The sequence below is a fragment of the Simochromis diagramma genome, unplaced genomic scaffold, assembly GCF_900408965.1.
Source record: "Simochromis diagramma unplaced genomic scaffold, fSimDia1.1 OVJJ01000501.1, whole genome shotgun sequence".
NCBI lineage: Eukaryota > Metazoa > Chordata > Actinopteri > Cichliformes > Cichlidae > Simochromis > Simochromis diagramma.
Genome location: NW_024387320.1, coordinates 3,908,584 through 3,931,816, shown reverse-complemented (window position 1 = coordinate 3,931,816; position 23,233 = coordinate 3,908,584). Strand labels below are relative to the sequence as shown.

The 23,233-nt window shown below is 41.0% G+C and overlaps 1 protein-coding gene across 4 annotated transcripts in view; it reads right to left on the bottom strand.

Annotated features, from left to right (window-relative positions):
• The window catches only part of arhgef7a (Rho guanine nucleotide exchange factor (GEF) 7a), a 34,859-nt gene extending 15,828 nt beyond the window's left edge, over positions 1-19,031 (bottom strand). The window contains exons 1-10 of one of the 4 annotated variants that reach the window (XM_040005581.1): positions 18,683-19,031; positions 18,328-18,573; positions 12,941-13,024; positions 7,134-7,218; positions 6,907-7,040; positions 5,102-5,303; positions 3,286-3,374; positions 2,474-2,568; positions 2,185-2,280; positions 1,812-1,934 (exon numbers count right to left, since the gene is read on the bottom strand). In XM_040005581.1, coding sequence (XP_039861515.1) covers positions 1,812-1,934; positions 2,185-2,280; positions 2,474-2,568; positions 3,286-3,374; positions 5,102-5,303; positions 6,907-7,040; positions 7,134-7,218; positions 12,941-13,024; positions 18,328-18,492 — 1,073 coding nt within the window. In that variant the 5' untranslated portion in view covers positions 18,493-18,573; positions 18,683-19,031. The remainder of the gene's footprint in view (positions 1-1,811; positions 1,935-2,184; positions 2,281-2,473; positions 2,569-3,285; positions 3,375-5,101; positions 5,304-6,906; positions 7,041-7,133; positions 7,219-12,940; positions 13,025-18,327; positions 18,574-18,682) is intronic. The other 3 variants (XM_040005579.1, XM_040005578.1, XM_040005580.1) reach the window with 3 other exon arrangements.
• Positions 19,032-23,233: the final 4,202 nt, after the last annotated feature.

Genomic DNA, 23,233 nt, shown 5'->3' with positions numbered 1-23,233 from the left:
CTTCCCACTGTCGCCAAAGTGCTTGCTCATAGGGGGTCATATGATTGTTGGGTTTTTCTCTGTGTGTATTATTGTAGAGTCTACCTTACAATATAAAGCGCCTTGAGGTGACTGTTGTTGTGATTTGGCGCTGTATAAATAAAATTAAATTGAAATGAATTCATCAATGCTCTGTAAGAATGTCAGAAAATCTTGACTATTCCTCTCACTGTGACTTAAAGCCCAAAGTGAGATGTTCACTTAGAGCCATAATTTGTTGAACAAAGATACTTTTTTGGTAATATTGCCTCTGTTCACTACCACAGAGGACTTCATCAAACATAAAACAATGTGTCAATATGTTAATTGCTTTTAGCTATTTTTATACACAGTCCTCCACTTTCAAAAGGCTAAAAACACATTTTTATAAAAAAAATTTAAAACCCAGTTTTAAAAAACCCACCTCTCATAGCTACCTGTACACCCTGGACAGGTTGCCAAGCTGACACAGGGCTAACACAGAGAGAGCATATACAGACAACCACTTGCACTCACGGGCAAAATAAGATTCATCAATTAACCTAACCCCACTACCTGAATGACTACGAGAACCCACCCAGAGAGAACCCCTCCCAGACACGGACACAGGGAGAACATGCAAGCTATACCCTGAAAGCCCTGACCAGATGGTGGAGTCAAACTCAGAACCTTCTTGCAGTGAGGCAACAGTGCTGCCCACTTTATAAAGTCCGTATTTTGTTTTTTAAATTGCTACCCATTTGTCTCATATGGTATAAATTTGAAAATCCTTAGTGAGTTATCACATTCACAAGATTTGTTTTTAGAAAACCTGACCTCTTACCTACACTTTGAGGTCGAGGTCACTGAGTTTCAAATTTGTTCAAGGTTTTTTTAATAGACGCACCTATGATATCAATTTGATATCCTATATCGCCTCATTCGAGTTATTGTGTTCATGTAACGACATTACATCCATCAGGCTCTCAGACTGAGGGGTAAAATGATAAATAACACACTGCCTTTTCAGCACCTTCATATGGGCAGCATTTGTTACAATCCATCCAGGCAGTAACGTTAGAAAACCTATGGACACGTTTAGAATGACGGATAATTCAATAAGTATCTACAAGGCTGACAAACTTCATATTTCAGATGCGACTCAGGTGAGCTTCTACAGCTCACTCGAGATAATCTCTCTCAATTTTCTGTCCTCTAGAGGTCCTCGCAGCTCCTTTAAATTTCATGTTACTAAGACTGCTGAGCAAAATTTACATTCAGCCTATCACCTCCAGATAGAGTTTGTGCTAATGCGTCAGACACATGAGTGAAAGAGAATACTGCACTTCCTCTTCTGTTAAAGCACAATCTGTCCAAACACTGATGGAGCATTAAACTGTTACCTGTGTGGTCATTCTTGTTGTTCTTGGACCTGCTTACTTTGCTAATGGCTATCTTCTGGTCACTTGTTTTAATAACTAGCTGACATGCATCAGGTGAAATTAAGCCATCTCACAAACTTAATGGTTCAGTGTGCCCCTCCTTAAGCCTATTACGATGTCCCCTCTGTAATTTACTACTGCAAATACATTAAATAAAAAAAAAAAAAACACCTCAACAGCAGTGTGTGTAACAATGGAATATCGACTGGACAGTGATGATGACAGTGACAAGCCTAAACGAGAGGAAGCTAAGACCAAATTTAACGTCAACAAGATTTGTTAACACGGTCATTTGTACGACCTGCTGTGCCACGTGTGGGAAAGGCCGGCGTCACTGTTTAATGATACTAAATACAGCTGATATGAGCATACCTGTATTGGGTGAGTACATTAACTGCAGAGGGATGGTTCGAGCAGTAACCAACATAGAGAGCCTTCATCTGTGGCATGTGCTTGAGGAAGAAGCTGCCCACCCTTTGTTGGCTTTCTGGAAGCCTAAACAGATAAAAAACAAAAATAAAAAATAGGATCGCAGAAGGTCAAAATACACCTATATTAACTCTCCCACACTAAGAAGAGGCAATATGCACATATGCAGTGTAATTCCGTAAATTTCCATAGTCTAAGTACAGTCTAGCCCAATATCCCTGTAGTACATGCAGCCCAACACTAGATGTCCTTCTGTGTATTGAGAAACAGTGAAGATGCTGCTGCAGTGGGGCTGTGTGTGCTGGGAGGGACTAACTTGGTGCACTCCTCCAGTGATTGGACGAGCATCTGCTGGAAGGTGCTGATCTCTTCCAGGTTTCCCAGAATCAGAGCCACATCTGAGCTGCTCAGTCTGGAAGAAAAAGTGATGAAGTACGGAGATTGGTAAAAAAAAATTATTCAGTAACACGTACAAGTAAGCCAAGGACTTCTGCCCACTTAGTCCTTTAGATTATGCAAAAAAACAAAAACAAACAATTCATGTGAATTTTATACATTTCAAAAGAACTGCATGTTATGTCGCATTATGTCTAAGTGAGTCATACTTTTCAATATTCTGAAGAGGTCGCAGGTAGTTCATCAGGAGACTCTGAAGGTCCTTGGAATATTCAGTCTCTGTTTCTAAAATGTTCTGTAACACCTAAAAATAAAGGAGAGAAATTAAATTATTATCTATAATAACAGACTTGTTATAGTCATTCAGAACGGCTATAACACTCATTCTGTTAAATATTTATTTGATTGCTTTCTAGTGCACACCAACATACAAGATTAAAATGTGGATGTAAATACACAGTGTATCAATTATTTTCACAATTTCTGTCAGGGTAATTAATAACACAAGAACAGAAGATGCATACATAATTTGATCTTCAACAATAAATAAATGAATAAAAACATAGCTTTGGGTTCAGTGCTGACCTCCAGCATTACATTTAAAAATGGATTACAATGCAAAATATTTATAACTCCAATAAGGGGCAGTTTTTTTTTAATAAAATCAGTATTTTTTTTAAAAAATATTCATTTAATGCAGTCGGTTGTACATAATCAGCCAAAAGACCCACATATACAGATAACCATACACAGAGTAGCTACTATGTGATAAAGATGCAGTGTGATAAAACAATTTTGCCCATCATGCAGCTGTGATCACAGATGCATGTAAGGCAAAATAACTGAGAGGACAGCTTCTTTCAGTGAAGGTCATTAACAGAAGGAAAAAAAGCAAAGACGCACACAAAAACAGGAAGACGTGAAACAAGAAAAGCCAAAGATAGTAACCACAGAGGTGCATGGAGGAAAATAATACTAACAGGAGAAAGCAAAAAAAAAAACTGTTAAGTTGCTTGCTTACCAAATTATAGTACGTCTTGCTGATTGCAGATGTGTCAAAGCCTTTAGGTGGGCTCTTAAGGGTGCCAGACTTGGGGGACACTTGTTTGTCTGCGATCAGAAGGGAAACAAATGATGTGATTGATGCAAGTATACACTGACCCTCAAGCTATTTTGAATTCAATATTACACAAACCACATCAACAAGCCAGTTTGTCTACCCACAGTTTATAAATCACTGCACACTTTATTAAGTACACCGTCACAGCACTAGGTTGGACCCCCTTATCCATTCAGAAGTGCCTTAATTCTTCGTGGCTCAGATTCAAAGTGCTGGAATCATCACAGTTGCTGTAGATTCTAACTGTAGCCTTTGAGTACAGTGAACTCACCGTTATATTTAAGAAACCAGTTTAAGCTGATTTGAGCCTCGCCATATGGCACGTTATCCTGCTGAAAAGCAGCCACGAGGAGATGTGCACATCATAATCATACAAGGATGGATGCATACTGTCAGCAACAATAGTCGGTTAGCCTGTAGTGTTTAAATTACGCTCAACTAACCGTGCTTAGGAAAAATTGCCCCCATCGCTACACCATCAGCAGCCTGAAACATTGATACAAGGCAGGATGGATCTATGGTTTCATGCTTTTTTTTGTCCTCGTCATCTGAATTTCGCAGCAGAAATCGAGACTCATCTGACCACGCAACATTTCTCTAAGCTTATGTTGCAGTTTTCAGCATGTGTGAATTGTAGCCTCAGTTTCCTGTTCGTAGCTGACAATAGTGGCACCCAATGTGGTCTTCTGCTGCTGTAGCCCATTTGCTATAATGTTTGATATGTTGTGAAATGTTACGGTTATCCTCGGTTGTAACATGTGGTTATTTGAGTTATTGTTACCTTGGTATCAGCTTGAAAGATGCTCCTCTAAAGTGTGGCATCAACAAGACATTTTCTCCGAAAGAACTGTCGCTGACTGGACATTTTCTTTTACAAACCATTCTCTGTAAACCCAAGAGATGGTTGTGTGGGAAAATCCCAGTAGATCAGCAGTTTTTGAAATACTCTGACCAGGCCATCTGGATACAACTAAAAATATAAATTGTTTATACAGAAACCATTGGGCATACATTTATTTATTCCTTACGCAAATAAAGAAAACAACCCAAGCCAATTAACCGCCATGTTTTGGGTCACAGTGCAAGTCGAGTCATTTAAACTCCCACCAAGGTTAAAATGTTCGAAATACGAGACACGAAGGACGGTGCACTTCTCTTGGCCTCAAGTTTCCGAACCACAGTTTTAGCTTGTTAAAATGAACCCTTCATGCAGAGAAAGCACATCTTGTGTTACTCGAAAACATCTTCACAGTGGCAGCGCTGTGTCACTGGCATCTCGACACAAGCGGGAAAAACAAAAGACTGCAGCAGATGTGGCACTACATTACTGTCACGGCATCGGGTGGAAAGATGGTGACAAAGGCAGCTGTGAAGCTGTGCAAATGGTTAGCGTGACAGAGATTTCTCTTTAGTATACTATTTTCCACAAAGGTATGCAGGGGCAGGAGATTTATTTAGAAATACGTGGACTGAAGGATGCAACTGCCAATTTTTTATGTTGCAACAAACACAGTGTGATGAATCACTACACTAAGGTATTAATATCTTGGTCTAGTGAGTCCAATTTTGGAAATAGCATGAGAGTGTCTCTAAATGTGAAATTTGTTTCAGAAATTCAACCAGTTAGTTATTAAAAGCACATCAGGAAGTTCTGCGTCTCCCATAAATTCTTAATCAGACCCTGTTAATCACTCATCAGGTTAGCCGAGGTACTTACCGGAGCCCTTGACCTCACGCACATAGTTGCTAGGAAACCAGCCAGTCTTGCCATTAAGCATCCCTTCCCACCAGCCGCCCTCCTCCTGACGAGTCACGCTGATGAAATCGCCCTTAGCAAAGGTGAGCTCATCCTCGTTGGTCTGCTGGAAGTTGAAACGTGCCTTGACCAGCAGCTGCTGTCCGCTGTTCTCTGACATGTCCTGGTGAAAGAGGCGGGAGCGTCAGCAAGGACGAGGAGAAGCCAACGGAAATGGAAATAGCATTTGTAACCACTACTATACGGTAAATCTTACCATCTATAACTATTGAAGTCTTTGCTCTGATTTAACTAAAATGTGATAAACTGATTATTGCTATTAATATGTTGTGACAGACAGGCTGACCTGAACTGGTGCAAAATGATGGATTTCAGTAAGAGACAGTTCCTACAGTAGAAACCTGAAACTTCTACAGTTCTGGTGATAATTTCTGTTCATTAAGTTTCCTACTTCTTAGAAATTTATGAGACACTGACATAAAATTTAGACACTTGCTGAACAAGTGTCTAAAAAAAGAAAGCTTCTGTGATTTGCCATACCTTGGATGATGAACTTCATTATAAAGGCTACTCTCCTGGCACTGATCAAATTAGGGCTGTTCGATATAACGATATATTTCGGATGACGATATAAAAACGTCTATCGTTTCATTTTACGCTACCGTTTGTTTCGTGGTGTCGCAAAATAAACTGTTTACAGCAATATTTTTTCATGGTTTTGATGGTCACTGTAGTGGCTATATTAATTTCTTAAAGTTCTCTCTTTCTCTTATAGTTAATATAACCACACTACAGACGGACAAGCGCCTGTTTTTATGCATCGTCGTTAGCAACAACGATGGTAAAACCATCTCGTGTCCGCTTGTTTATTTTCCACATAAACCTTTCACAATAAAGCTCAAGATCCTGTTTAGACTTTTCAAAATAAACTGAATCGCGTGAAAGAGGATGCAGAGTGTTTACAGATGAGAAGCAAAAAAAGAGCCGCCAGTGCTAATAAATAAACCTTAGATTCAAACGTTAGAACAGGCTTTTCCCCGCAGCACGCTGTGTAATAAATACTCACAAAGAAAACGCTGGCCGTTACAACTTATGTCTAAAAATGTATAGTTTCATGCATCTGTTAAAATACTCGACTCCAGGTACACGACGCCCAGCTGGAAACACTTCACGCAAGTCGAGCTGCCCGAGAGTCACAGAATTTACAGAAAATGTTACATTTTTGTGATTTATATCGCTATCGGACAATAGATGTCTTATATCGGGATATGAGATTTTGGTCATATTGCACAGCCCTAGATCAAATCCCCAAAAACTTCTCTATTCATCATCATTATCATCATCAAATACTCGATTTTTAGACTAATTGGATTTTTCTTCCAGGACTATGTTCCCTTTATGCTTTAAAATGGCTTAGGTGTAACTGTACGCCTCTTTCCATGTATGAGGATGACATGCAAATTTGCTGCTGCCTCCATCTCCACCAACCCCTGAGTCATTTGCCTGCAGCAAACTCTGCTCAGGCACTATAAAAGCACTTTTCACAATGGCAGCATGTAATACTGGAGTCATGTGTTTGGACCAGAAACCAGTGAGCAGAAAAAAAGAATAAGAACAGACTGTTTGTGACACATCAGAAGTTCAATGTTAAGTGTTTTATTTATGTTCTCTAGAGTGTTAGAGCTGTAATGATAAATAACATATGCCTTTGACACATATCCACCAAATCTGCGTCAATACGGGCCAGAAGCACGTGTTGACCTTACCAGGCTGCGAAACTGGTTCTGCAGCAGCTTGGAGGATCGGGCCAGTGAAGCCTGAGAGGACAGCGACTCGAACGACTTGATGCGGTGGGCTGAAGAGTGTCGGGCGCACACCGAATCGCTGCCCACACCGATATCTGCGCAAGAGCGGGGAAATATAAATCAGCCTCATGACTACTCCCACGTCCATAATGACACTCTCACACACACACTGCACATTTTTAACTGACCTGCAGTCACTTTATTCAGAGTAACCAAACTGCTGAGCACTTTGGAGAAGTTCAGTCCCAGCAGCAGGTCACTGGCCTCGAATGGCTACGGGTGAGAGACAAAAGAACATGAGCCTGACAGTCGGCCGCAGCGATGACAACACCGAGCAATCAGTCAGTAACAGTCAGCTGAATAATGTACATAACAAACACTATTGAAAAACACAGAGAGGATAAAACTCAAATATTGATGATTTTTCATTATTAGAAGCCAAACCATACAGGATACAGAGTAACACAGAGGCCATTATTTGGCAAGTTAAAACTTTTTTATCTTAAAAGAGATAAAGCATATTTCCCTAACATGACTAGTTATGAGTCCTTAGTAAGATGATATGTCAATGCTGTATAAACAATAAACTTGTTCTACTGTTAAAACAGTTCTGCCTAACTCGGCTCGTTTTAGCAGAGTGCCCTCTGGTGGATAAACTATGCAACGACAGCACTCATTACATAGCTGAAGGGTGTTTCTCACATCTCTTTACTTTTTTTTAGATTGTCATTTCACTAGCTGGGACCACATCCTCAATTAGGTTGGACAGCATTCCTAGTAGATAATGGCAGATGGCGTAAGCATGAATTGAGGCCGCAATTTGGGGACTGGTGGTGGCTCCTGAGCAGATCCCCATCTACTAACCGTAATGAGAAGTCAATGAATTGAAAAAGGGAAGCTGGGTGGGACAGAAAAACGAGAACAAACAGGCTGTAGTGCCGGGGGATCATACATAGACAGACAACCAGAAGGGGAGTGTATGAGGTGTAATTATTATCTTATCAGCTGTTATAAATGCAGACACCAACATCGCCAAATAGCTAATATGTGTATTTTTATTATTGTTAGCAAAAATCACAAAAAGATAATAATAATTTTCTTTATATAGAATTATTTTTTTCATTTTCATCCATTCCAGCCATCGATATTCTTAACTGTTTTTTCCCTTCAGGGTCACGGGTGGGCTGGAAGCTCTCCCAGCTCAGTGGCTAAGAGCCAGGAGAGGCTGCTAGTTCGTCACAGGGCGAACACATAGAGACAGACAGCCATTCACATTCACATCTATGGCCTATTTAGAATCACCAGTTAACCTAATTTGCTTGTCTTTAACCTTCGGGAGGAAGCCTGAGTACCCAGAGAGAACTCAGGTAGGCTGAGAGAAAACGCAAACTCCACCGAGCAAGGCTTCAGTCGGCTGGGGGATTTGAACCCATAACCGTCTCTGTGAGGATATGATGCTAACCGCTGCAGTGTCACATCCTTTCATTTTGATCAGTGCGTTTTCGTACATCAACTCCTTAATGTGTGGGCTGCAGTACATTTGTGAAAACGCCTCAAGTGACAGAAACTGCAGACCTTGCATTTAATATACATACGCAGGGAACATAATGTTGTTTACAACATTTTCAATCAGAATTCCTCAGGCTAGTGTAAAGTCTTCTGTGTGAGTGACGTTTACTAAAAAACTAGAGCATCTAACCGTTTTGGAAAATGACATGAACTGAATACGTCTTTGACCTCTTTTGTTATACATCCTTTATTCAATCTGGTAATTTCAAGGAAATACAGATGTAAATGAAACAGAATGAACGTGAGCAGAAGAATCAGAAGACTGATGTGATAAGTATCCCTTATTTGGCTCTTTTCATGGAATTTCGTGACAACAACAACAAAAAGCACAGTCTGTCCCACCACCACCCTGACACTGGCCTCTCTAGTATGAATGGCAGTGACTGTATCTCTGTTGATGACTTAGGCTATCTCTTCCTGTGCAGTGCCTCCAAGTGATTAGTTACTCTCGCTTCGGTAGCACAGAGGATGAGCGACTGTGAGATACGAGTCTCTTTCATCTTCCGCTCTGATTGTAGACATGTCCTCAGGGAAAATGTGGATGACTGTTTGAGTGAGTGGTGTGGAACATAGAGTATGTAGGTGTTTGAGTGCTTGTGATTAAAAGCTACAAGACTCGCTGCCACTTCTCTAATATCTTAAGATTAAGTTTTAGACCCTTAAGATTTCTTCTTCAGTTTAAACAACAGCTTTTGCTTCACGGTGAAACATGACGAGTTATGTATATTAAAGATTTTTGCACGGCGATCATTAACATGACTAACGTGACGAGCTCCGACTTGTCTGCTGAGCCTCAGCATCATAGCCAGGTAATGATCCCCGCAGGCTGAAACAATGGTCCAACACCCTTCTGTGACTCAGCACACTACAGCAGTGATACACTTGCTCCCACACTGTCACAGCTGAGGAAATGAGCAGTTATCTGCACAGGATGATAGAACAACCTGGTCCATATATACTACGGGTAATATGAGACTGAAGGATGAGTCGAGTAGATTGTACTGAAAACAAATCAACACCGAAACAAAACTCTGAAACAAAAGCGCTCATATTAGGTGGACAGCGTTAGAGATGCTGTAAACTTACAGGCAAGGCAGCTAAGCAGTTTCCTGTTTGGCAAAACAGCAACAAACAACTCTTCACTGGCCAAGTCAGTCAGCTGATCTCAATCCAGCTGATCATGTGTTTGAGTTAATGAAGACTGCACTCAGGACAAAAGGCCCCTGACAAAGAAGTCAAGCTTACAGACCAACAAGAGAGTTTTTAAAATCTTATTAGCTACTTTAGCCTTGCAGATTCATGGTGCTTACAGCAAATTGAAGGCTTTAAATAGCACGATACATGCCTTTTTTAAAGATCTCACTCGCTTTTAGTGCCTTAAAACTGTTAGATCATTTTAACAATAAAATCGAAATCAACTTATCAGATCAGCGTAGCTTACAGACTGTATATAAAAGATGAGCAAAGCCACTGTAACTTCACCCATTTTGATGCCTTGACTGGAGAGTGTTACCCAATTGGTGTTTTGAAACCAGACATCACAAACGAGGAGTGGAGCTGTCTGAGTAAGACTGCATGATCAATTCTGACTCTAATGGGAACAACAGTTTACGAAATCATCATCATGTTTGTCCTAAGAAGTAAGATTAGCAATCGAACCCATGATGTCATCAGCAAAGTGTTTGCAGAGCTCGCAGATCAATGGATCTAAGGGTTGTTTAACTGTAGAACTAACCACAGTCACCCAGTCGGCCAGTGCAGAGGATCCAGGTTTAAAGCCCTCGCGCTTTGTCTTCACGTTTCAGACCCAAACACTGTGTCCATCACTTATATTCAGTCTGTGGCCAACACTAGCAACCATAGACTGTTTGAGAGATACCTGGTGCTAAGTAAATATTATAAAATGGTAGCATTTACTCCTAAAGCCACCAACAACACAAATACAATTAAGTTCAGTTCACTGATATGAATTAGTTTTGGCAAATCCTAGCAGACAGGTAGCAGCTGTAACACCCCTATTAATGCAAGCTTTTAAGACATCAGTTATAGGGACATAAAACGTTTTTTGTAGTTGGTCTTAAACATGTTTATTTCTGCTATAAATGGGTGTCTCAACATGGGAGTCTATAACTTTCTTTTTTCAACAGCCTTCAGTGGTCATTTGAGGAATTTTTGCCACTTCACCAGTTTCATTTTTCAGCCCAGGAGGTTGCCACTTGGTGTAGACAGGTGGATTTGTTATTAGTCTCTGGGTTGGCATAGTGTTACTATTCCAGTGGGGCCAGAGGGGTAATGAGAGCTGTACTAACTGTATTTCCTCCTCTATAGCATCATTAAAGGGCCGTATTGCCAAGGTTCTGCTTAGACCCTTAGACAGCTGACACAACACAGAAATCCACTGAAAATAAAGACCAGGCTAACAAGTCTGATTTTCAGCGTTTGCTTTACATTTTCTCGCTTATAACCCTTTTTTAAAAAGACAAAAACCTATTGATTTTCTTTAATGTGGCACAAGAACAAGACGAATTAAAATAAAAAACATTTTTCTCTTCAGCTTTCAACCAAGTGACATTAAACAGAACAAAGCTGAAGCCGAAGCACACTGATATTCTGGAAACCTTAAATAAACCATGCTGGACTCCAGGAAAGCTGCATCTTGAGCTCATCTCTGTGGCAAGCACTCAAAAAGCTGGTACCAAGATTGCAGTTTGATGGCACAGATACATAAAACGCTAAATCCTAAACGCTTTGCCTTTTCCAGATTCTATTTGGGATATCATCACTTCTGTAGGAATATGGAACTTTAAGTTTTATCGGGGTAGCTAGATGGGATAAGTTTGCTCTTTCTGAGGGACCACAGGGGTTATGGGAACTCTGATGATTCCTCTTCCTGTGGTCACAGGCATTAATGTTGATGGATAAGTAACAGCAGGCGTCCAAATATCAGACGTGGTCGCAAGCATCTAAGCAGAATTATTAAAAATCAGATCTAAACGACATCGTTCCTTGTGAGATATTTCAACCACACATGGGACCGCAGCAAATCTGGGATGTCCCCGCTCAGCCAAGTGTCCAGCTTAACTCTATTTAAAAGAGGTCGGCCAGAACTGCAAAAGCACAGTGCCTTTTTTCCCCCCCCGTCTTTAACATGCAAGCGCCCACTGCTCTAATCTACCATCGGACCAGTTACCCGGGGTCCGAGCCAGCAGTGCTCTGGATAACATCCATCTTTGCCCTGCAGCTGGTGAGCAGTAGGACTCCCATGTCCCAAATTACTGTAATCCTGCTCTCTACAGTTCACTCAAAAAAAATTTGCAAACAGCTGATCACACATGTGCACACGAGGATTGAACATCCTTTAAAAAAAAGAAAGAAAAAAGTGGTATTTGTGAGTGGTTCATCCTCAGGTAAAGTAACAGCCTGACACAAAAGAGGAGATAGGATGAGGACTATACCAGAAAGAAACACAGATCCTTGCTCAGCACTGCTGCCAGGACCTGTCCCTGCAGTCAGCCAAAGCAAACACAGGTCTTTACCAATAAAGCCATGCATACACTCAGCTTGCTTTACTTGCATTTCATTCGTTTGTTACTACTAAAATGGCATGTTTCACACACTCAAATTGACAGTGCTTTTTCCCCAGCTCCTCCTCTTGTTCTGTAGCTGGAAGACTCACCAGGGAGAAGCAATGCTGAGGAACACTGACTTGCATTGTCAGAGTGGGACGGTTCAATGACCCCTCTATGCCCCAGCTGATACACAGCCATAAACAGCACTCTGTCCTTAATTTGCAGAAGAGTGGGGTTGGAAATTAAACAAAATTATCCAGATATTTCTACACGGGCCCAGGAGTGAGCTGCTTAATCCGGGGACATGTTAAGACTTTACACCTTATTATTGTTATTATTATAACGTGTTAATAACTATGTTGGGACAAGACTGGCTTACATAACCATCCCCAGCCTCAGTGACTTGTTCTCAGAGACATGTTTATAGGGTGGCCAGTGTGAAATGGTGGTGAGGGTAAAGCCACGCATGAGCCCGAGGACAAAGCTTTCTGGATTAATCAGACAGCGTAAACACAACACGTTCCTGAGACTGCGCGTGAGGAACGTGGATATTCCCACAGTATCAATCAGAGCCCACCGAGGTGGCTAAAATACTGCACATGCATCCACCTTACGGTAAACAAAAAAACAAAAACAAAAAAACAAAGCTCTCAGCCGAGCGATGGGTGATTGTTCTCGCTTGCTAATTCACTCCTCCTCCCTCTCTGTCAGGGGCTCCGTCCCTCCACTCCATGGACGCATTGTCCATTGTCTCCTCCTGAACATGCAAACTCTACGTTTCAAACAGCTTCTCTACGTGGTTAAGTGATTGCAATCCCCTCTACACACACCTAAAATAAATCCGAGAGGGTACTCACCTCGACGCGGAAAGCCGTGCAGCCCTTCAGAAACTCTTTTATGTTGCTCAGGCACTCGCCGTCGTTCTTCGGTTCTTGGTAAACCTGAAAAAACGGAAACGCTGGTCAGGAGTTAAACTTCCAGTTCACGCTCGCCTCTCTCACTGCGGTTGCGTGCGACTTTCATTGCCTTAAAAATCTATCTTCTTCTCCTTCTTCTTCTACGACGCGCATTCTACTGTCTCCCGTGTGTGAGCACTGACCGGGCCTGACACTCCGGGAGGCTGAGCACAACCCCCCCCTCTCAGCGGGGAAGTGGAAGAGAGTGCAGCGTTGGGTCGAGGGAAATGACGTTGACAAATAGGGATGCCCCCCTTCCCCGTCTTCCCCACCCCACCAACTTCTGATGTTGCTTTAGCATGTGAGTGCACTGGTTTTTATTCCTGTCCCATTTAAATTCGTAAAGAAGAAGAATAACATAAGACAAAAATAGTGGGCGGTGTCGGTAAGCAAAAATATGGCTTTATCCTGCAAAATTATGTTGAATCAGCAAAATATTCAAAACATGATCATCTTCATGATGATAAAGTTCAATCTACTAACAAAAAATACATAGAAATAATAAAATAAATTCTATTTTAGCCTACTGATTAGTACATTTTATAGATGAAATCAAGCTTAGCAGTCCTCTAGGGGGTGAACCACGCAGTCGTTCTTGGTCAAACATATCTGTAGCATTCCTGTACTGCCGTTTCTTTTTATTTGACTTGCAGAGAAATATGAATGAACTTAGCACAAAAATTAAGGAAATTTGGGTTTAGTTGGAAAGTTTGAAAGCTTGCTTATTTTGCTTAAATGTTGCCATAATTGTGGGGAAAATGTATTTGCGGTTTGAGCAGCAGAGTTAAGTGTGTTGTTGCCCTCGCCAGATCCCCTCTGCCAGTGCCAAACAGCTTATTCTGCTATTGGATCTTGTTTGGTGTTGTTTATTGGTCTGGATGATTAAAGTCTAATGAAAACAACACGTGTTGGCAGTTTAACAATTTATTCATTTAACAAACAGGAGCTCCAGTAGCATGTGGAAGAACTGCTGTGGAATGGCATCCCATCCTTCGACCAGCATTTGTCACAAGTCAGCCAGTGTGGTTGTGTTGGTCACTCTGGCAGGAGCAGCACATCCAGGCTGATCCCACAGGGGCCATTCCATCCTCTCCACTCGCAAATTCTTGAAGTAGTGTCTGATATACATCACTCTGTGGGAGTGAGCAATGTCATCTTGGAGGATAGAGTTTGGCCTCAGACTGTGGGGATGTGGGATTGCTACTGGTTGCAGAATCTCATCTCAAGCTCTCTCCAGTGACCTGGAGGCAATTTCAAAGGAAACCTTGTTTTTCCAGTGAGGGAGATGCCCGCCTTCACAATCACACTGCATACACCAAAAGCTGTTACCCTATTGGTGCATCAATCAGCATAGTGTTCACCATATCTTCTCCACATTTTGAGCCAATAATCCAAATGCTGAAAGCAGAATATGAACACATCGCTGAACATAACGTTCTTCCGCATCCAGGTTCCAGTGCACATGTTGCAAACAAAAGCGCAAATGAGCCTGACAGTGAAAGGCAGGCCTCCCAGCAGCTCTATGAGACCAGAAATTGTCTAGATAGCGAGTCGTCGGCCATATTGTCCTGCAAACCTAGACTTCAAATCTGTAGAAGACTGCCTGTGGTTCCTAGGTGCTGACAGGTTGAGAAAACGGTCTTAATGTGGTGTCATCTTCTTGGGATACCCATTTGGTAGCCTGTCTCTGACATCCCCTGTTATATGGAAGTCAGTTTGGAAATGGTAGTAAGATTCACTCCAAATAATGCTGCACCTTGGTTTGGTGAAACATTAGCTTGAAGTTGCCCTTTGGCACAGGCCCTATCAAGATCAGTCAAATGTGGTATGCTTGGAGGAGACGGCAACTGACCGCTGTAGCAGGGTCCATGCTCACAGGTACTGACAATCAGGCACCTGATTGTCAGTACCTGCAATGCCAGAAGCTCAAAACAAGAGTCAGTAGCAAAATACGCTACATACTCAACTCTGCCTCTCAACTCACAAAAGCATTTTTCTTATAAATTTCGCACCATTTAAGGGGAAATAAACAGGCCTTCCAGAGGTGTAAGACTTATTGCTAAGGAGCATTGTTACAACAAATAAATCATTGACCAAACTTTATATTTTACCTTTCTGCTAAGTTTATCAATATATGTAAAAATGTAAAATGTAAAATGACAGAGTATTCAAGGTGAGTACCAGTTCAAGGATCTGGTATATGAGTGGAGGTTCCACAGGAAAAAACTCACAACATCAAACACTTTTCATTAGTTTTGTAATATGCTTCTTCACAGGACGCTTGTTTATGTTGGAAACTGTAATTTTCTGAGGTGACTTTTTTTTTTCAAATCAGCTGTTTTGTGGGGGCAGTTAATGCTTGATTGTTGGTACTAGTATAAAGCCCTGATATATGCTGTAAAAACACAGTAGACTAAGGAGGGAAATCCCTCTGTGAAACATACTGTAATAGGCTGCAGCTGTATCTAGCGTGTATCTAGTGGCACATCTGGCCACTTTATTAAGTCCACTGGTTGTTTTGCAAATATTTAATTAGCCAATCACATGGCAGCAATTTAGTGCCTTAAGGGTGTAAACATAGTCAGGAGGACCTGCCGAAGTTTAATCTGTATATGAGAATGGAAAAGAAAGATGATCTAAGCAACTTTAAATGGGGAACACTAGCTGGTGCCAGAGGAGCTGGTCTATTCGGAGTATTTCATAAACTGTTGATCTACTGGGATTTTCCCACACAACCATCTCTAACGTTTACAGAGAAAGGACAGAAAAACAGAGAAAATATCCAGTGAGTGGCAGTTCTCCGGGAGAAAATATCATGTTGGTGCCAGAGGTCAGAGGAGAACGCACAGACTGCTTCAAACTGTTGGGAAGACAACAGTAACACAAATAACTGCTTGTTACAACCAAGGTATGCAGAACAGCATCTCTGAATGCACCAGACAGTGTACCTTCAGGTAAATGGGCTACAGGAGCAGAAAACCATTTCAGGTGCCAGTTCACATGGGCTCACTAAATATAGAACGTTTGGTCTGATGAGGCTTGACGTTTGTTGTGACGTTCAGATGGTAGGGTCACAACATATGCACGGATCTGTTGCAAATATGTCTCGATTTCATGTCAATATGGACAAAAATCTCTGAGGAATGTTTCCAGCACCTTGATGAATCTGTACCAAGAAGAATTAAGCCAGTTCTGAAGGTGAACGGGAGGCCAATATGACTCTAGCAAGGGGTTCCTATAAACGCCCTGTGAGTGTAGTAACTTTTCTCTCTTGGCCACGCTTCAAGATTTATTAGCACCAAATGGAAATTTCACTTGTGATGGCAGAGCAATGCAGACACACCTGGTCACAAGCATAAAATAAGGAAACAGGTGTATCAATGGGGAGTCACTGCATGAATTTAAATTAAGTTTAAATCCACTATGGTGCCCCGCATGCCTTTGTTCTGTGCAGCTAGTGTGACTTGAACTGTTAATGAGCAAAATGTATCTTGTTTTTCTCTTGGGCCTCGTAAAATGTTAGCACGGGCTGCAACACATGGAAAGGGCTGTCTCCTGTTCACGTCTTCGACTTTTTAGGTAGCATCACTAGCAGCTATCACGACTGACATATGGTCCAGCTGTGCCACACATCTTCCGATTTTGGCATGGCCATACTGTACAGTGCAGCCCAGAATGATAGTGATTGGTCAGCCTGAATTTGTGGTCACAGAGAGACACCCTACTTATTAAAAAAATGTAAACATGTCAAGACAGATAGACAGATAGGTAGATAGATAAAGTATCTTCATTTCATAGTTTTAGTTGTTTTTCAAATAAAAATTGTTCCTTGGATAGTGTATATTAATCATAATAATTTAGCAGACACACTGTATTAAAAATTCCTTCATCACACTTGGCTAATATGTCATTATTTGGTTGGTGCATGTTTTGGTTGAAACAAAAAACATAATAACAACAACAACAACAACAATAATAATAATAATAATAATAATAATAATAATAATAATAATAATAATAATAATATTTCTATTCATTTACAGTTTCGGCTCATCAGATCTGAAAGCATTTAAGAATTAGCCCGAGAGAGAGAAAATGCATATTTTATATCTGGTTTTGTTTTTTGTTTTCCTTCTATTAATATGAATAAAGCTCATTACTCTATGTGGTGCTCGCACATTATTCATATGCTGGCATACCTGTGGCCACATAAGTGATTACTTTATCACTGCAAGCCTTTACACACACAAAAAAAAACTTAGATGAAAATAAAAAACATTATTATTGTGACAGAAGTAGATTTAACCTTATTGAGACATTATTTGCCCACACAGGATTCCACCCATCACCATATAAGGATAGGTAGCCTATAAATAAAAAAAAGAAAAGAAAAGAAAAGGGGGAGGCTGTCTTTTAGCCACCCTCAGATGTTCTCCTGCATGCTTGATGATCAAACATAACCTCCACCCCAGAGTGATGTTTGTCATTTTAAGGGAGGAAAATGGAAAAACCCGTTTGGGCATTGGCAGGCAAATTTGTTGTTGTGAGGGTGCAGGTATAGCCTCCGGCAGCACATCCTCTTTTGAGGAAAACAAATGGCCTCCTTCAGGTTGTTGCTGAAACCAGCAGACGCTGCTGGTAAGCTGACAGACACAAACACTGCGCTGTTTCTTTAAAAAGGGAGAGGGTCTATCGCTGTCTATGCGCCTTTGCAGTCAATGGCGGCCCACTCTTATAGCAATGGTCTGTGTACAGAAAGCCCCTCATCCCCGGCGGATCAATCGGCGTGCACTATCAAAATACACTGACATACAAGCCGCATCCGCCGGGATTAAAGAGAAAATAAAACGGGTTCTTTCAACGATAGCAAAGATCTGCTGAGTGGTTAGAGCTGCATTAAAAGCATATGTCGAGGCCTTTATTTGAAAGCCTCTAAAGCATCTAACAGCTCCCAAAGAATGACCAGTCTTCATTTTGCTGTAGTGTTACGTTATTGAGAGCAAATTATTATTGGGTGGTACAGACATCGACCTGTATTTTCCCCCTCCCTTTTTCTCCTCTTTTTACACGCTGACATACGCGCAACCATAGTACTTCCATCGTAGACAATAACACGGGCTGCCGTGACCTACAAAAGAAATTTCCTCATGGATCAGTGGGCAGAAAGAGAGGCCAGACAACAAACCGCGTCGGTTTCCCTGTGCTGGGCAACGCGGAGACACGCCGACGCGGGCGGGCGGTTGGGGATGCGGAGGAGAGCGGGGAGTGAGTGTCGGCTATTTCCCTACCTTCTCCGTGGACCCCGGGCTGAGCCGCTCCAGGAGTCTACACAAGACCACCCCATCCTTCAGGGAGGTCTGCAAAAATGCCTCGGGATCTGAGATGGTCTTCTTTGGCGATTCCAGCACCCCGAGCGTAATCAACCATGTAACCGTCTGTTCCGCCGAATTCATGTCCAGTCACAGCAGATCCGATTCAACAAAGCGGCTGTGTTTTGGTATCTCAGCAGCTCAGCGCCCTGGTTACGCTGTCATCTGTGCGTTAGAACAGGGACAGCATTAATCCAACCATATGATGCATGATATGAGAGAGAGTGTGTGTGTAGGGTGTGCTGTGGGAAGAAAGGGGGGGAAAAAACTGTACCTTGGGTGGATGCGGATGACGGCTGGCTTGTGGAAATTCAGCAAGTCTGTTTCCCCCCCTCTAACCTGGAAAGCTGTCAAGTGCGGTTCGCTGTGATGCGTCGAGGCAGTGGACTGCATACATGCGCATCGCAGCCGCCAGCCGCTCGTCTATTGGATGGCATCACAGGAGAGGGACAAGCCTGTCCAACCAGTTGTTGGGGCACTTTTATCGTCTCATGAATAGGCTTTTACTGCGTGGCTTTGCATATCCTGCCCTTTCATCCGTTTTTATTATAACCACGCCACAGGCTATCCGTTGTTATCTGCTGTAAGCTGTGTGTTTTTTGGAGGTTTTTTTTTTTTTTTTTTTGGACAGGCCTCAGTTGGAAAAAAAATGGGAAGCAGCTGAGCAGACAAATCGGCTTACTGATGTCCTTTAAAAGACAAGCTCTGAAGAAAGGTAACATAAAATATATTTTCACCGAAGCACCTTCATAACACCGATCTATGTATCCATAAAGACATGCTGCTAAGCTGCTGCATGGACTATTATGGTGTATCCCTCAATTATGGGGTCAGGATAATATATATTGGAGGTAACATAAAAAAAACAACCAAATAAATTAATAAATAAAAAGTCGTTCTACATAAAAAATTTTTTTTTTTTTACATAACTTTTATATTCACTGTAAAATGCTAGCTTTACCTTTTAAGGCACCAGGATAAAACAAAAACGAAACACAGATGACTTTAAAATAACAATCTCAGATTAGTCTTTATTGCAATCTTTAAGTGAAACGTGTCTTATAAATACAGGATCATAAAGCTCATTATCCTTAATGTAGAGCACCAATACCAGATAAACACCAAAACACACTATTACACAGACGTATCAGGTCAAGATGTTGCACAACAGCCCAACCTTCACCCAGCTCTTTCCAAATACACGCACGCGCACACACACACACGCATCAATCTTCTACTTTTAAATAGTGTTACCGGTAAAGAAAAAAAATAGCCCTGTTCTGTTTACAGTTTGGTTCAGTGTAAACAGCACACTGTGAATTTTACCCTGAGGGCATCAGCTCATACTCTTTGTATTTACAGAACGTGGTTTGGGTTACAGGTGTTATTAAGGCTCTGCCTCCTCACCAGCTCATCACATAGTCCTAAAACATCTCCCAAAGAGAGGTTGGTGGGGACATTCCAGTTATTTTTCCTGCACTTTTGAAGCTTTGAGAAGAGTTTAATGGAAGAGCTACCGAAAAGAGTTTGTCATCTGCCTCAACAGGTGATAGATTCAGTAGATGCCCTCAGGCAGCTATTCATTCTAAGCCTTTAGAGAAACGCACACACTGAGTGATTTGTCAACAAATGTAATCCACCAGATGATCCCGTTTTTACTGAGAATCTAAATAAACGCTGACTTATGTGTCTCATTTTAAAGACTTGCCTAAACCGTCCACACATTCAAAACATATAATTAGACTCATTAGATGAAGGAAAACCACCTGATCTTAAAAAACATTGAAACTACAAAGAACTCAGGCCGAAACATTATCATGCAACCATGTTAATATTAGGTTAGCCATTAAACTGGCCGTGAGGGGGGTTGAAGAAAATGAGCCAAGTATGGCATCAAACTGACCAGGATAGAAATGTGATTAAATAATGTGTAAATAAGGTGCTATTGAACAAGAGAATATTATTTAGCTCTCTCACTTCTTTTGTCCTGCAAAGGCAACAGGGAAAACGTTTAGGGGAGCTCTCATATTTCCACTGCACCCTGCACTGTAGCAGAGGAGTGCATAAGTTTCCACTTTGGCCACGAGGCGGCGCCCTCTATTCACTGATCTGTTCTAATCTTCTCAGCGTCGCATGAATGCCTTCTGGCTTAAGTTATGAGACACCTCTTGGTGGTTTATATGCTGCATGCTACACTAACACGGCGTGAACAAGGTAAGCAAGCAGCCAATTAATAATAACCCACAAAAATATGAATACAACTCCTGCTTTGTCTTCAGTGTATAATTTTGAGGCAGCATGGGTACAAGTGCTTCTTAATTAGACTTTTTTAAAATAAATTTAAAAAAAAAATAGATTTTTTTTTTAAAATTGCGCAACATCTGGAAAAAAAAGTTATTTACATCAAAACTTTATTAATAACTGTCAACACTTCTAAGTAAGCGTGGGCCAAAATATTGATATGGCAATATAGCCTATCGCTTCCATCTGCAATGCATTACTGATACATGGGTATCCATTATTTTTAATAATACATGTAGGCACTCTAAATGGACTCCCTCGCCAGTCTGACTGATCAGAGCGCAGACTTTATGACTCCTGGCGGTGGCATTTGTCAAGTTTATGAAGTGGAGGGATGTTAACAGTGAGGACCAAAAAAAAAAACAGTTGAAACTGTGGGACACAGAGTAACTCTTTACTTACTCTGACAAGTTAGAGTAAGTAAGGAGTTGTGTATTTATTCACTGATGCATTACAGTGAATAAATACATAATTCCTTCTTTTTTGCCTATTTGGGGTGTTTTGGGTTTCTTTTATAGCTGTACAGATATTGTGATGCATGACAGTGTTAAAATGTATCAACTATCTTTTAATGACTGTATCATTATATCATCATTACCATAAGCAATGTGTCATGATCGTTTTCTATATATTCTGTGATTCCGGTTACAGTTTCTAACAGTCGGAGGGATGTTTCAGAGTCTTTACTCCAGTGAAGTTTTTATTGTTATAAAGCAGCAGTAGATCATTTATTAACTACAAAGGAGGGGAAAAGGGAGGCTGGACTGTTAAATCAATTAGATATTGTGTTTTAGTTAGTTCAAATTGTGAAATATGAGCACTGTACAAAAATGCACTAACAGTGTAGCTCACCCCGCTTCTGTTCTCCTCACACCTTCTCCATCTCCCTTATTTTGCAGAAAGGAGTGTGTGTGGGTGAAAATGTGTATATGCATGCCTGCATGTGCGCACACACATGTGTTGTCAGGAAGGGTGACTCTTGAGGCAAGCTGTGTTCTAAACAGGCAGCCGTTGAGGGATACCGCTGTACCTTTGAGGTCCTGTCACCATGGGCCTGTAACCAAGGGTGCCACTGTGTGGCTGTGGAGACTAGCTCCAGGCATTTCATATCCCTCCATTCCCAGTTCATCTGTACAGTTTCCACTCTGTTCCACAGGCAGATGCTGTACTTTCATTCTCTTTGCCTTTGTGTGCATGCAGAAGGAACCAGGAATAGTTTATGTAATATTAGAATAAACCAGCCAGATACTCAGAGAGGTACTCCCACAGACTTCTCAGATGGACTTAAATAGCTCATTGCTAAAACCACTGGGTTCATTTGGACTCACTTTACACAGAATTTTTCTCACATTATTTGAAAAATGGAAATTATTACAAATAAACTTGGAAAGAACTGTTTGTTTATTTATTTGTTTGCTTATTTATTAGATATTTATTTATAGATAGGAACATTTACTCCCACTAATTACACTCAGCTGTTGAGTTATTATTAGCATCTTAGCAATTCACTCACTTTTTTGGCTACTGAGGAGATATTTCATTGGTTTATCCATACACTTTTCTAGCAGCTTGAAATGCAGTTTTCATTTTGATGATGACTTATTCATTTTATGTATTTATGCATTGCTTTGGATTTGTACCTCACAGCCTATCCATCACTTTAAAGGAACTCCAGTGTTCAAACCTTCTCAGGTCAGCTAAACTATTCTTTCTATGTACATGTTTCAAGGCTACTGGAAAAGTAGCCTGGAAGCATATTAGTTATCGTATTTGCTACATTTAACTTTTTTTGTAACTTATCCCTTAAATATGCATTTTACAAAGTTTGTTTGGGGTTTTTTTTTTGGGGGGGGGGGATTATACTGATGATGTAGAAGTCTCAAAAACTTCTTAAAAACTCATTCATTACACATGATACTCTTGGCTTTAAAGAGTCAAGAGTTCTTACCTTTTAGTAAGGAAGTACAGAGTTCATTATAAGTATATCAGTGCACAAGAAATGAACGGAGCATACCATGTAAATAAAAATAAGTATGCTCACACAAACACATGCCACCTGTACTACTATACTATCTGAAGTCCCATTGAACGAGCTAAAGTCAAAGGCTCACAATCAGTCTGTAAAGTCAAGTCCATCTCATGTCAAATCTAAACAAAAGAACAGCACACATGAACTCACAAACAAGCGCAGTCTTCTCATGTGCACAAAGTTTTTGATGTCTTCAGCATTTGGCAGATCAAATGAGTTTCTTCATGTGGGCTCATAAACAAGCAAAACTGAAGCCTGTGACAGAGTCGCAGAGTTATCTGTGACTGCTCCCGTGTTCGGTCTTTGACAGCTGCCATAAACAAAACCAGGAACACTGTGTTCTCTGAAGTGTGTGCAGCCCAAACCAAACTCCACATTTAATCAGTTAAAATGTTCCCCCTGTCCCTCTTTATAAAGAATATGCCGCTGTTACAGGGAAATAGCTGGTTTGAATGATCATGGTGTCACCTGTGCTTCTTTAAATCAATGAAGTCA